The sequence below is a fragment of the Oncorhynchus nerka genome, linkage group LG14 (genome assembly GCF_034236695.1).
Source record: "Oncorhynchus nerka isolate Pitt River linkage group LG14, Oner_Uvic_2.0, whole genome shotgun sequence".
Lineage (NCBI taxonomy): Eukaryota > Metazoa > Chordata > Actinopteri > Salmoniformes > Salmonidae > Oncorhynchus > Oncorhynchus nerka.
In genome coordinates, this window is record NC_088409.1 from 76,555,998 (window position 1) to 76,571,378 (window position 15,381).

Here is a 15,381-nt window from a genome sequence, read left to right on the forward strand (position 1 = left end):
ATTGATCAATGTTAACCGGCGAGATTCATTATTATAGAAAAATTGTTCTGCCAAATTGAACCCCAACATTTTGTTGATGAGGAGGACGAGATCTTACACCATTAAGGCTCGGCTGGAAAACAGACAGTCCCTCACAGAGATGTTTAAATAAGGTATCGTACCTTTTTCCAAGCCGGGCAGAACGGATCAGAAATTCAGGTTGTTCTCATCCGGATCACGGCACCAAGTGTTGTTGAAAATTAGATCCAAAGATGGAAGGCAGAGACTACTTAATGGTATAATAGAAAACCTTTAATACAAGCAGCTGTAGGGGAGATCAACCTCTGATTTCACAGGGAAGAACTTGTTCTTTATATGTTCTTTATATAGTGGGAAGTGATAACACAATAAAACAGTTATTTTGTACCAGCAACAGTTACGGAACACAATAGCCTTGTGTTAGGGTGCATACATACCAGGAGTCTATGAAAGGCATTACATCACAGTCCAACACAGAACATATCCCTTGAGACGTTTCAACAGCTCAACACAAATTCTGCCACCACAGTTTGGAAGGGTGTTTTTTTGTAGTTTTACTTTTTGTTTTTCCTTTCCCCGTTTTGTATCACAAAGTACAATGATTTTATATTATAGTCCAGTTTGTGGCGGTAATGAGGCATAGTGGATGCCAACCGCCGTTGAACTCCAAAGAAAAAGAAGAAGAATCAGAAATCTCCGGAAGAAAACGTCATTTCCTGGTCTTGCAACTGACGTGTCTAAAACAGTGTTAGTGGAGGTAGCTAGACTTTGGAGGAAATTTTTCATCAGATACTGTATATCTGATTAGATTTCCTTCTGGAGGCGAAGCCACTTAAAATATTCTTTCGATAAGTTATTTATAGCGTTTTTCCCCCTTCCGTTTAACGTTTTTGTTAGTTTGTTTTCTTTACGTTGGTATATTATTTCGTGTACGTGGTGTCAAGATGCTGGATTTCTTCACCATCTTTAGTAAGGGGGGCATAGTGTTGTGGTGTTTTCAGGGAACCGGTGTTACAGAGTCCTTCACCGGGCCTGTCAACGCGCTGATCCGCTCCGTGATCCTTCAGGTGAGAAATACTTAAATCAAGTGACAGCTGTCATGTTTCTGTGCAGCATAGCGGTGTGTATGAATGGTTGTTTTTCAGCATGCGCCAGAGCGTCGCCACTTCATCAACAAACTGGTTTGCTAATTTAGCTACGTAGCTTTCGTAGATACACCTATCATGTACATTTTTCTTCGTCTAAACTAAATAGGATGTATATATTGGTAAAGCTAGCGCACTTGTTAGCTTGGTAATGCTACGATTGCGCTAGCTAGTATATGGTTGCGTAATACAGACATGGGGGATTTGGAAACTGGGGGTTACACGCGCACAGGTTGTTATTTTGCCAGCCACATCACAATATCACAGCCTAGTGGGATTATCACAAAATGCAAGACTATTACCACGTTGCTAGCTAGATATCAAGTATTTATACGTAACAAAAATTTAAACGCAACTATTTCCAAGATTTTACTGAGTTAATTCATATAAGGAAATAAGTACATTTAAAAAAATTCATTAGGCCCTAATCTATGGATGTCATGTGACTAGGAATACAAATACATAAAAAAGGGGTAAGGTAGGTGGTCTGGATCAGAAAACATCAGGATCTCGTCATGGTATCTGTGCATTCAATTTACCATTGATAAAATGCAATTGTGTTCGTAGTTTACGCCAGCCCATACCATAACCCCACCGCCAGCCATCATAGAGCACTTTGTTCACAACGTTGACGTCAACAAACCGGTTGCCCACACGTGGTCTGCGGTTGTGAGGCTGGTTGGAAGTACTGCCAATTTCTGTAAAATGACAGAGGTGGTTTATGGTAGAGAAATTAACATTCAGTTCTCTGGCAACAGCTCTGGTGGGCATTCCTGCAGTTAGCATGCCAATTGTATGCTCCCTCAAAATTTGAAACATCTATGGTATTGTCTTGTGTGACACAACTGCACATTTTTAAAGTGGCCTTTTATTGTCCCCAGCATAAGGTGCACCTGTGTAATGATCAAACTGTTTAATTAGCTTCTTGATATGCCAAACCTGTCAGGTGGATGAATTATCTTGGAAATGCTCACTAACAGGGATGTAAACACATTTTGCCAAACATTTTAGAGAAATAAGGTTTTTGTTCATATGGAACATTTCTGGGATATTTTATTTAAGCTCATGAAACATCGGACCAACACTTTACATCTTTATTTTTGTTCAGTGTAGAACATGTGTTCAAGAGAAATGTTTTCATTTCAGTGATAACCTCTGATCAGTGTTACAGTATTAATGTTAATGGTTCTCTTATTTTTTTTCAGGAACGCAGTGGCAACAATTCCTATTCTCATGATGCCTTGAGTCTTAAGTACAAACTCGATAATGAGTTTGAGCTGGTTTTTGTGGTAAGTTTCACAGAGAACTGCAGTGTATTATAACATTTACTATTTCCTGAAGGAACATACCATACTAACATACAGAAGTGTTTTCTTCTCATGCAGTCTATGGACTCCAAACTGACCATGCTTCTCTTTTTTGTGTAGGTGGGTTTTCAAAAAATCCTGACGCTGACGTATGTTGACAAGTTCATAGATGACGTACAGCTCCACTTCAGGGATCGCTATAAGAATGAGCTGGAGCAAAAGGGGGCCCTTGCGCTGTTGAACAGCCATTTTGCGTTTGAGGATGACTTCAAAATGCTTCTTCGGTAAGCAGTGTCATATCTTAGGGCTGATACTGGTGCATAAAGAGAAGATTCTGTTTTCAAACTAATTTGCTGAATCTCACACACACAACCAGCTGTTGAGTTGCCAACTCACAGGTCTACAAGGACCTGAAGGCTACTTGTACAAAATAGCATTTAACTTGAACTATAGTGAAATTCTAAGTGCTTTGACTCAAATGTTACTGTCCTGTTGTGCTCTAGTGAGGCGGAGGAGAGCAGCAAAGCTCGAGGTCCCACCTCCATGAGAAGCTTCAATGCTTCCCTGAAATCCCAGAAAACTGTGAAGTCCATGATCGAGACGAAGGGAGGGGATAAGGGCAAGGAACAGGGTGGCAAGAAGAATAAGAATGCCAAAAAAGAGGGTAAGGGTTTGACATGATTATTATGAAGGTGCTGGAATACAAGCACTTTGTCATGGTTATACTATTTCTGTTTGAAACCGGTCCATTTTTCTTCATGTTTTAATTTCATGGGGACCAGAGAAGGCTGCTGAGGGGAGGACGGCTCATAATATTTTTCTGAAATGGAGCAACTGGAATGGCATCAGACACATAGAAATCATGTATTTGATACTATTCCGCTCTAGCCATTACCACGAGCCCATTCTCCCCAATTAAGGTGCCACCAACCTCCTGTGATGGGGACATTGATAATGTTTGTGTGGATGTGGTTAGTTTCTGATATTTTCCCCCCTAGCTCCTGCTGCTGAGCCTGTGAAAGGGGAAAAAGCTAAGGCTCCAGCCAGTGCCCAGAAGACAGAAGAGAACGGTAACCAAGGCTTGACCCAGGAGGAGATCATTCAGAAGAAGAGAGAGGAGTTTATCCGCAAGCGCATGGGGGCACCTGTGGAGAAGCCCAGGTGAGTGGGGTTGGGAGGGACCCAATGTGGTTAAAGTTCTAATTTGGAATGTTGCTGACAGTTGCTTCAGTACTGGAAGTCACATTGTCTCTTGCCTTCCAGTAAGTCCCCCAAGCCTGCGAAGGAGAAACCCAAGGGGAAAGAGAAGCGGGTGTGGACCTTGGGTGGCAGCAGCACCAAAGAACTGGACTACAGCCAGAGCAATGGCAATGGAGCCCATGCTGCTGGAGACCAAGGCTTGGATGCTCAAGCTGACCCGGTATGTGCCTGTTGGGTTTGAGAGCAGCAGAGCTAATATAGCCTGGTTGTACCAGACTAAATGCTGCGCTCACATTATTTAAATGCAGTGAAATAATGGTGAGCGCAGCGGTCTGTCTGGTTTAACCAGACTAGAGCTAATAGCCTTCAGGGATGCTCTGTTGGTACCTTGATAAATAAGGCCCATGTGGTGTAGAAGTGCTTAGTTTATAGGAATTGCACATCTTAATAAAGTCTTGTCTTGTTGTCCAGGGGATGCAGCTGAGCTCGATGAAGGGTGACTTGCTCGCTGTGGATTACGAGTCCAGCGAGGGAGATGATGAGGAAGAGGAGGAGGAGGAAGAAGATGCTGTGGAGAGGGTGGTAGTTGCTGACATTAGCAAGAAAATGTGAGACCCTTTGATTATTTAATGTGTCAGATAATAGGAAGCATGGCTGAGGAATGGAAGATGATATGAATGTGATGTTGTGCCCTGTTGCTCCTGTCTAAGTGTCCTTTTTAAAATGTTCCTCAGCCCCAAAAAGGGTGCTTTTGGAGGGATGTTTGGGATGCTGAAGGGCCTGGTGGGCTCTAAGAGTCTGAGCCAGGAGGACATGGAGCCAGTTCTGGACAAGATGAGGGACCACCTCATCGGTATGGACTCCTCTGTTCCCCACTACAGTATCGGTTTCTTAACACATACACTCCCCTTAATATTTATTTGGACAGTGAAGCTAAAACTTTTTATTTTGCTCTATACTCCAGCATTTTGGATTTGAGATCAAGTGTTTCATATGAGGTGACCATACAGAATGTCACCCTTTTTATTTGAGGGTATTTCATATCTGTTTTAACTTTTTAGAAATGAAAGCCCTATGTATCTAGTCCCTTCCATTTGAAGGTTGTAAGTATTTGGACAAATGAACTTGTGGGGTGGTCAAACGTTTAGTATTGGTCCCATATTCCTTGCATGCAATGGCTACATCAATCTTGTGACTACAATGTTGTAAATATTTGAAATTTGTATTGATTGTGTTTCAGATTGATGTGCCCAATAGAAATTAGTGGTACATAATGTATTGTCTTTGGAGTCGCTTATTGTAAATAAGAATATATGTTCCTGAACACATCTACATTAATCTGGATAATCCTGAATTAATTGAGAATAATGATTGAGGAAGTTAGAGACATAAATATCATACCCCCCCCAAAAAAATGTAGCCTCCCTTGTTATTGGTAATAGTGAGAGGTAAGTATGCCTTGGGTGTATGATCTTTGTGCATCTAACTTCCTCACTCATTATTAATGAAAGATTATCCGTAATCATGGTAGCATCCACATGCACTTCAAATGGAGGGGACTAGATACATAAAGTACTTTAATTTCTAAACAGTAAAACAGATACGTATGAAAATCCCCTCAAATACAAGGTGACATTTGGACTGTCGCCTTCTATGAAACATTTCATCTGAAATCCAAAATGCTGGAGTATAGAGACAACAGTTTTAGCTTCACTGTCAAAATAAATCTGTACGGGAGTGTAATTAACTGTTCAACATAGATTTGTACGTGTCCTAGGTCACCTGAGGGGAAAAGCTTCACATTTGACTTGTATTCGTAGAATTTTCTCATTTATTTTTTCAGCTAAGAATGTAGCAGCCGAAATTGCCTCCCAACTCTGTGACTCTGTAGCCAAGAAACTGGAGGGCAAAGTCATGGGCACCTTCACCAGTGAGTACAACTGTCTTCCACATAGCCACTGAGTAGAATAAGTCCACAATATAATGAGTTCACCTGTGGAGAGATTTAAGTGAACTAGATAGACTTCACACCCCCAAAGAGATGAAGATGCTGCACAACAGTTCAGAGTACCCCTCTTGCTCTGATAAAGCCCCCCCCCCCTCTTGTAATAGCTGTGGCCTCAACTGTAAAGGGGGCCCTGCAGGACTCCCTGGTCCAGATCCTGCAGCCTAAGCGGCGTGTGGACATCCTGAGAGACGTCCTGGAGGCTCGTAGCCAGCGCAGGCCCTTCGTCATCACCTTCTGTGGGGTCAACGGGGTCGGAAAGTCCACCAACCTGGCCAAGGTGAGATCCACCATAGTGTCCGTATTTATTTATTTATTTTTTTAATCCGTCATATTGAAAACATTGGTATTGTTGGGTATTTCAAACCTGGGTTGTATCCATTTAACCAAACCAGGTCCTGGTTGGACCTTTCCAGGCTGTCTAGATACATAGGCCACCGAATACCTGGGAAGCCCCCATTCAGACCACAGAAAAACCAGCAGGGAAATTATTTTTTATTTGCTGAAACCCTACATCCTCTGTCTGTGTGTAGATCTCTTTCTGGCTAATCGAGAATGGTTTCACCGTGCTGATAGCAGCCTGTGACACATTCCGTGCGGGGGCCGTGGAGCAGCTGCGTACCCACCAGCGCCGCCTTAACTCCCTGCACCCCCCTCAGGACCACGGGGGACGGCCCATAGTGCAGCTTTATGAGAAGGGCTACGGGAAGGACGCCGCTGGCATCGCCATGGAGGCTATCGCCTATGGTAACCATACCATTCCCCAGCTTGCCATTCATAGACTAGGTCATCCTAGCCCCATAGTATGCCATAGCTCTGTCTGTCCTCAAATAAATGTATGGTGATCTGTAGGAGGGGTTCACGAATGTTTCTTATTGTCTCGCATATTAACTGAGTATATGGACCAAGTCAGACGTTCATTCAACCAAGTGAAGAAATCCTTTGTTGTCTCTCTGTCCAGCCCGTAACCAGGCCTTTGATGTGGTGCTGGTGGACACTGCTGGGCGGATGCAGGACAACACCCCCCTGATGACGGCTCTGGCCAAGCTGATAGCTGTCAACATGCCTGACCTGGTGCTGTTCGTGGGGGAAGCTCTAGTGGGCAACGAGGCTGTGGACCAGCTGGTGAGTCCTTATACAACAGTGGTCACCAACCGGTCGATCTCCAAGGCATTTCTAGTCGATTGCCAAACATTTATGTAAAAAACCCAACGATAAAGCCTTGTTCCTATTTTTTTTTATTAGTCTCGGCTGTTGGTGGTAGGTGCTGCCAAGTGCACTATGCTACCGCTGGCCAATCAGATTGCTCAGATAACCGAGTCTGCAGTAATGTAGCAGGCATAAAAGAAAGCTACAGCAAAATTGATACAGTGAGATTTCAAAATGTTTAAAACCAAGACCAGAGAGACTGTCAACAAATACAGCAAAGAGCTGCTGTTTTTATTAGTGAGTTTAAGTTCTTACTCAGAGCTGTCAACACTTTGTATTCAACACTTTTATAAGCCATAAAATGTACATTCTTCCTATTTCTACTCAGCGCTACAACAAGCAGTGCAGCAGTAATGAATGAGTAGGAAAGTGTATCTATAGGCTTGCGTTATTATTAGCGGTTTGGGTCTTTTTCATATCAAGGAATATTTCACTTTCTCTGTTCGTAGGAGTAAGAACATGAATTTGTGCATGAGGCAGAAATAATGCAGTGCGACTCGAGTTTCGCCATCAGCTGGAAGACGGTGTCCTTTTTTGGTCAGTGGAGGAAAGGGAGAGTGGAGGGATATTAAGAGACGGACCCTCAGTCTGCTGCTCTCTCCCTCTGTTGAGACTGACCATCAGATGCAGGCACCATCAGCCCAGTAAAATAAAAAGGAAATTATTTAAATGTATGCTCACTCAGCTGTGCCTCACAAGTAATACCTCAAATTTTGAAATATAATTTTAAAAAATGTCCCAAACCACAACAATCCATTGGCAGGTAAATTCAAGCAAATTCAGTATGCGGTGATAATGTTTTGGGCCTATAGCTTACTGCACAAACTTCATTGCTACAGTACTGTTTTTAATTGGTTAATGTTGCGTAAGCTTACATTTTTTAAAGTCATGTTAATAAAAAAATCAGAGCGTTAGATCTCGGCGTGCATTTTGATTCAGAAAGTGATCTGACTCAAAGGTTTGTGACCACTGTCATAACATCCTACTGTTTAATATGCCTCTGAAACTCTGATCCCTAGAAGGTAAAAAACAGACCAACTGTCAAAGAATTCCGGATGCGTTTTAGATACTCTGAGTTTATTTTGGATTATGCTATAGCTTCAGGGTTTTTTCTGGTTGAAAATGGGGCCGCCATCTTGGCGGTGTAGAAACATTTTATTTTATTTTTTTACATTTCTAAGACAATTTCCTGCATTCAGCTGAGAGAACTTTGCTCTTTTAAAGCTAGTTTCTTGAAATTCTATGCATTTTGCCATGGCTAATTCTGTGTTATTTTGCTAAAACAATAACAAATGTAATCATGCTAAATTAATTGTTTTTGGAGTTGTCAATTCTCCCCGACTGTCTAGTTTTTATTTTGACTATTGTTACCTCTCAAAGATTATATTATAAAATAATATATATAGGTCCATTATCTTTCCACATACTTTCTTTTTTTTGTCGTTTAAGTTTACACTGAAAGCGTTTCTGCATCCAAAATCTTTTTTTTTTTTACACCGTTTGGAGTTAAACGACCCGAAGAAAAGCTTTAGCTGTATTTACTACAACCCTTTTTCCATAAAGCAGGTTTTTAGAAATGTTAGCGAATTTATTACAAGTAAAATACCTTATTTACATAAGTATTCAGACCCTATGTTATGAGACTCAAAATTGAGCTCAGGTGCATCCTGTTTCCATTGATCATCCTTGAGGTGTTTCTACAACTTGATTGGAGTCCACCTGTGGTAAATTCAATTGATTGGACATGATTTGGAAAGACCTATACCTGTCTATATAAGGTCCCACAGTTGACAGTGCAAAATTCTCAAGATGGCGCCGACAGAGTTCTTAGGAAACTATGCAGAATTTAATTTTTTAAAATGTATTATTTCTTAAATTATTACCACAGGAAATCTTAAGTCTTATTCCATACAGCCGGAAAGAATTATTGGATATAAGAGCGACGTCAACTTATCAACATTACGACCAGGAATACGACTTTCCCGAAGTGGAACCTCTGTTTGGACCACCACCCTGGACAATGTATCTAATCCCAGAAGCCGGCTCCGTAGACGTGCACATCGCCCACCCCTCCCGAGTATACTACTCACCATTGTCTAGTCTCTTGACAACAAGATAGACGAAATTCGAGCCAGGGTTGCCTTCCAGAGAGACAGAGGTTGTAACATTCTCTGTTTCACAGAAACATGGCTCTCTCTGGATATGTTTTTGGAATCGGTTCAGCCACCGGGCTTCTCCATGCATCGCGCCAACAGAGATTAAACACCTCTCTGGGAAGCGTAAGGGCGGGGGTGTATGCTTCATGATTTAACGACTCATGGTGTAATCATCATAACATACAGGAACTCTAGTCCTTCTGTTCACCCGACCTAGAATTCCCCACAAACTATAACTGACGAGAATTCTCATCAGTTAGTCACAGCTGTGTACATTCCCCCTCAAGCAGACCCCCAAGATGGCCCTCAAGGAACTTCACTGGACTCTATGTAAACTGGAAACCATATATTCTGAGGCTGCATTTATTGTAGGTGGGGATTTTAACAAAGCAAATTTGAGAAAAGGGATACTTAAAGTCTATTAGTATATTGATTGCACTACACGCTGGGGGTAATACACTCTACCTTCCGCAATGCATACAAAGCCCTCCCCCGCCCTCCCTTCGGAAAATCCAACCACGACGCCATCTTGCTCCTACCGTCTTATAGGCAGAAACTCAAACAGGATGTACCAGTGACTAGAACCTTTCAACGCTGGTCTGACCAATCGGAATCCACACTTCAAGATAGTTTTGATCACGAGGACTGGGATATGTTCCAGTCAGCCTCAGAGAATAACATTGACCTATACGCTGACTCTGTGAGTGAATTTATAAGGCCACCATTGTTGCTGTACCCAAGAAGGCAAAGATAACTGAACCAAATGACTACCGCCCCATAACATTCACTTCTGTCATCATGAAGTGCTTTGAGAGACTAGTCAAGGATCATATCACCTCCACCTTACCGGCCACCCTAGACCCACTTCAGTTTGAATATACCGTCCTAACAGGAGCACAGACGATGCCATCACATTGCACACTGCCCTATCCCATCTGGACAAGAGGAATACCTACAGTTGAAGTCAGAAGTTTACAAACACCTTAGCCAAGTACATTTTAACTCAGTTTTTCACAATTCCTGACATTTAATCCTAGTAAAAATTCCCTGTCTTAGGTCAGTTAAGATCACCACTTCATTTTAAGAATGTGAAATGTCAGAATAATAGTAGAGTGATTTATTTCAGCTTTTATTTCTTTCATCACATTCCCAGTGGGTCAGAAGTTTACATACACTCAATTAGTATTTGGTAGAAGTTTACATAATAATTGAGTGTATTTGGTAGCATTGCCTTTAAATTGTTTAACTTGGGTCAAACGTTTCGGGTAGCCTTCCACAAGCTTCCCACAATAAGTTGGGTGAATTTTGGCCCATTCCTCCTGACAGAGCTGGTTTACCCGAGTCAGGTTTGTAGGCCTCCTTGCTCACACACGCTTTTTCAGTTCTGCCCACACATTGTCTATGGGATTGAGGTCAGGGCTTTGTGATGGCCATTCCAATACCTTGACTTTGTTGTCCTTAAGCCATTTTGCCACAACTTTGGAAGTATGGTGTCATTGTCCATTTGGAAGACCCATTTGCGATCAAGCTTTAACCTCCTGACTGATGTGTTGCTGTTGCTTCAATATATCCCCATTTTCATTCCTCATGATGCAACTTTTTTATGAAGTGCACCAATCCGTCCTGCAGCAAAGCACCCCCACAACATGATTCTGCCACCCCCGTGCTTCACGGTTGGGATGGTGTTCTTCGGCTTGCAAGCCTCCCCCTTTTTCCTCCAAACATAACTATGGTCATTATGGCCAAACAGTTCTATTTTTGTTTCATCAGACCAGAGGACATTTCTCCAAAAAGTACGATCTTTGTCCCCTTGTGCAGTTGCAAAGCGTAGTCTGGCTATTTTATGGCGGTTTTGGAGCAGTAGCTTCTTCCTTGCTGAGCGGCCTTTCAGGTTGTCGATATAGGGCTAGTTTTACTGTGGATATAGATACTTTTGTACCCGTTTCCTCCAGCATCTTCACATGGTCCTTTCCTGTTGTTCTGGGATTGATTTGCACTTTTTCGCACCAAAGTATGTTCATGTCTAGGAGACAGAACGCGTCTCCTTCCTGAGCGGTATGACGGCGGCATGGTCCCATGGTGTTTATAGTTGCGTACTATTGTTTGTACAGATGAACATGGTACCTTCGGGAATTTGGAAATTGCTCCCAAGGATGAACCAGACTTGTGGAGGTCTACACATTTTTTTCTGAGGTCTTGGCTGATTTCTTTGGATTTTCCTACGATGTCAAGCAAAGAGGCACTGAGTTTGAAGGTAGGCCTTGAAATACATCCACAGGTACACCTCCAATTGACTCAAATGATGTCAATTAGCCTATCAGAAGCTTCTAAAGCCATGACATCATTTTCTGGAATTTTACAAGCTGTTTAAAGGCACAGTCACCTTAGTGTATGTAAACTTCTGACCCACTTGAATTGTGATACAGTGAATGATAAGTGATATCTGTCTGTAAACAATTGTTGAAAAAATGACTTGTCGTGCACAAAGTTGATGTCCTAACCGACTTGCCGAAACTATAGTTTGTTAACATGAAATTTGTGGAGTAGTTGAAAACGTTTTACTGATCCAACCTAAGTGTATGCAAACTTTCAACTGTATGTAAGAATGCTGTTCATTGACTACAGCTCAGCATTTAACACCATAGTACCCTCCAAGCTTATCATCAAGCTGGAGGCCCTGGGCCTCAACCCCGCCCTGTGCAATTGGGTCCTGTACTTTCTGACGGGCCGCCCCCAGGTGGTGAAGATTGGAAACATCCTCACCTCGCTGTCCCTCAAAACTGTGCGTGCTCAGCCCCCTCCTGTACTCTCTGTTCACCCACGACTGTGTGGCCATGCACGCCTCCAACTAAATCATCAAGTTTGCAGACGACACAACAGTAGTGGGCTTGATTACCAACAACGACAAGACAGCCTACAGGTACAGTAAAAGGTGAGGGCACTCGGAGTGTGGTGTCAGGAAAACAACCTCTCACTCAACAAAACAAAGGAGTATCGTGGACTTCAGGAAACAGCAGAGGGAGCACCTCCCTATCCACATCAACGGGAAAGTAGTGGAGAAGGTGGGAAGTTAAGGTCCTTGGCGTACACATCAACCTGAAATGGTCCACCCACACAGACAAGAAAGAAATGTGGCTTGTCACCCAAAACCCTGACTAACTTTTACAGATCCACAATCGAGAGCATCCTGTCGGGCTGTATCACAGCCTGGTGCGGCAACTGCTTCGCCCTCAACCGTATGGCTCTCCAGAGGATGGTGCGGTCTGCACAACGCAACACCGGATGCAAACTACCTGCCCTCCATGACACCTATAACACCCGATGTCACAGGAAGGCAAAAAATATAATGAAAGACAACAACCACCAGAGCCACTGCCTCTTCACACCGTTAACATCCAGAAAGCGAGGTCAGTACAGGTAGATCAAAGCTGTCTATCTAAAGGCCATCAGACTGCTGAACAGCAATCACTAACTCCGAGAGGCTGCTGCCTACATGGAGACCCAGTCACTGGCCACTTTAACAAATGGATCACTAGTCACTTTAAACAATGCCACTTTAAATAATGTTTACACACTATTTTATACCATCTATTGCACCTTGCCTATGCCGCTCAGACATCGCTCATCCGTATATGTACATATTCTCATTCTCCCCATTTTAGATTTGTGTGTATTAGGTAGTTGTTGGGGAAGTGTTAGATTACTAGTTATATATTACTGCATTGTCAGAACCAGAAGCACAAGCATTTCGCTACACTCACATTAACATCTGCTAACCATGTGTATGTGACCAATAAAATGTGATATGATTTGAAACTGAGCCATGAGGTCAAAGGAATTGTATCGAGGCACAGATCTGGGGAAGGGTACCAAAACATTTCTGCAGCATTTAAGGTCCCCAAGAACACAGTGGTCACCATCATTCTTAAATAGAAGAAGTTTGGAACCACCAAGACTCTTCCTAGAGTTGGCCGCCCGGCCAAACTTAGCAATTGGGGGAGAAGGGCGTTGGTCAGGGAGATGACCAAGAACCCGATGGTCACTCTGACAGAGCTCCAGAGTTCCTCTGTGGAGATGGGAGTACCTCCAACTGGGGTGATGGTTCACCTTCCAACAGGACAACGACCTTAAGCACACAGACAAGACAACGCAGGAGTGGCTTCAGGACAGGTCTTGAATGTCCCAGCCAGAGCCTGGCCTCTGGAAAGACCTGAAAATAGCTGTGCAGCGACGCTCCCCATCCATCCTAACAGAGCTTGAAAGGATCTGCAGAGAATTGGAGAAACTTCCCAAATACTGGTGTGCCAAGCTTGTAGCGTCATATTCAAGGCTGTAATTGCTGCCAAAGGTGCTTCAACAAAGTAAAGGGTCTAAATAGTTATGTAAATGTGATATTACTTTTTTTTGCCAAGATTTATAAACCGGTTTGCTTTGTCAATATGGGGTATTGTGTACATTAGTGAGGGAGAAAAAGCAATTTCATCTATTTGAGTAAGGCTGTAACGTAACAAAATATGGAAAAAGTCGGGGGGGTCTGAATACTTACCGAATGCTCTGTAAATGGTATTTTAACTTGTCGTGCAGAGGGCACATTTAAGTAATTTGGCAGACACTTATCCAGTGCAACTTATCGGAGAAGTGCCTTGCTCAAGGGCACATCGGCAGCTTTTTCCACCTAGTCTGCTCCGGGATTCGAACCTGCGATCTTTCGGGTTACTGGCCCAGTCCGTTTGACTGCTAGGCTACCTGCCGCCTTTAAAATATATATAGACTAACTGTTTTGTTGATTTGCATAGCTGTTTTATGTTGCACTCTACACTGTATAATGAGTGCGATACTATACTTGCAGGTGAAATTTAACCAGGCGCTGGCTGATCACTCCATGTCTGATAAGCCTCGTCTCATCGACGGGATCGTTCTCACCAAGTTTGACACCATTGATGACAAGGTTCGTATGTCATTTGACTACAGACACTTCAGAACAAGCTTATTTTTTTATATTTTTGGGGGACTGTTTTTATGGGCTAATAGTAAAGCCAAAAATCTATTACATTTTTCATAACTCTAAATCAATTAGCTAAATTATCCTTGGTATAACCATAATAAAATAATTCCATATAGTTTAGTAGAACCCCGCTCCCCCCCAGCTTAGATTCTTATGGCTTAACAGAAGTCCCTGTAAACAATGTTTTTTATTGATAGGAAGTCCAAGCTTTTTGACATCCTTATCGGATTGTGTCAGAACAGAAGTCTGCATGGTTTTTGGTTGCAAAGCTGATGTCACTCCTCCCCTCAGGTTGGCGCTGCCATCTCAATGACCTACATCACAGGCCAGCCCATTGTGTTTGTGGGCACAGGGCAGACCTACAATGACCTGCGGAGCCTCAACGCCCGTGCTGTTGTGGGCGCCCTCATGAAGGCCTGAGTGGCTGCTGCCTGCATCCGTGTTCACCACTATCGTGACAAAGCCAACTAAACACAGCGCTTTGAGATGTCCGGTCCTGCTAACCCTGTCCTGTGGCTCACATCCTAACCCTCCACATAGCACCAAATGCAAAACACACAAGCTTCCTCCCAACTCCATCTGGGAAAGGGGTGGGTGTTGACTTTTAAGCAAGAGTCTCTTGCTGTAAACAGTTGGGCCAAATTCAAAAGTACCTCAATTTTGCTTTAAAGTTCGAGACACATTTCCTGACTTTTTATCTGATCAAATAGAGAATATTTATTTGTCCTCACTCACAGGTTACTCATTGTCAAATTCACTTCCTGGCATTTGGTGTCTGTTTTCCCCCTTCACTTCAACGAGAACATGTCAGTTATGAAGGCTTGCTGGATGCGACACGTTTCAGCAGCTGCCCCGTTCCAGAGGAAAGCTTAGTGACCATAGTGCCTATCCTATCCGTTTCCCTGAAGCATCACCACTACACGGGTGACCGTCTGTCTGCTGAGATCTGAAACTTCAACAAACCCAGTAATTACCTTCTGTTTCTAGCTCTCTGGATGGACTGCTATAACCCCCATCCCAATGCTCCCTTCTTCCTCTGCAATTGGAGACTTGAATGATCTTTCAGTTTGTGGTCGAGTTGAAAAAAAATAACTTATAGACTTTTTGGGGTTGTCCTCCAGGGTCTACAACTGGAGCACTAGGCCTTGACTTTAGCTTTTTCAATTTCTTCCCCTTTGTCATTTTGAAAACAAATACAAGTCTTACATTTTTCCAGTCCCTTTTAATTTGCAGTAGTGCAATGAGAATCAAGAGTTGTATAGATTTGTCATTTGAGAATGTAAACATTTCTAAATAAAGCTGCTATGATGGCATGGAACATACGTCTTACAATTCC

General features: G+C 42.8%; 1 protein-coding gene across 1 annotated transcript; it reads left to right on the forward strand.

The window, feature by feature from the left end:
- Positions 1-732: 732 nt before the first annotated feature.
- srpra (SRP receptor subunit alpha) lies at positions 733-15,363 on the forward strand. The gene is made up of 14 exons (XM_029681302.2): positions 733-1,085; positions 2,369-2,452; positions 2,591-2,754; positions 2,974-3,134; positions 3,469-3,631; positions 3,734-3,890; positions 4,142-4,278; positions 4,405-4,523; positions 5,514-5,600; positions 5,783-5,955; positions 6,209-6,422; positions 6,637-6,800; positions 13,890-13,988; positions 14,337-15,363. Exons 1-14 carry the CDS (start codon positions 963-965, stop codon positions 14,463-14,465), a joined length of 1,974 nt encoding a protein of 657 aa, XP_029537162.1. The 5' UTR covers positions 733-962; the 3' UTR covers positions 14,466-15,363.
- The last annotated feature ends 18 nt before the right edge of the window (positions 15,364-15,381 follow it).

Coding starts and splice junctions, on each gene's coding strand:
- srpra (XM_029681302.2), top strand. CDS start 963: ATGCTGGATTTCTTCACCATCTTTAGTAAGGGGGGCATAGTGTTGTGG. Junction 2,453..2,590: donor AGTTTGAGCTGGTTTTTGTG/GTAAGTTTCACA, acceptor TTTTTTGTGTAG/GTGGGTTTTCAAAAAATCCT. Junction 6,423..6,636: donor CATGGAGGCTATCGCCTATG/GTAACCATACCA, acceptor CTCTCTGTCCAG/CCCGTAACCAGGCCTTTGAT.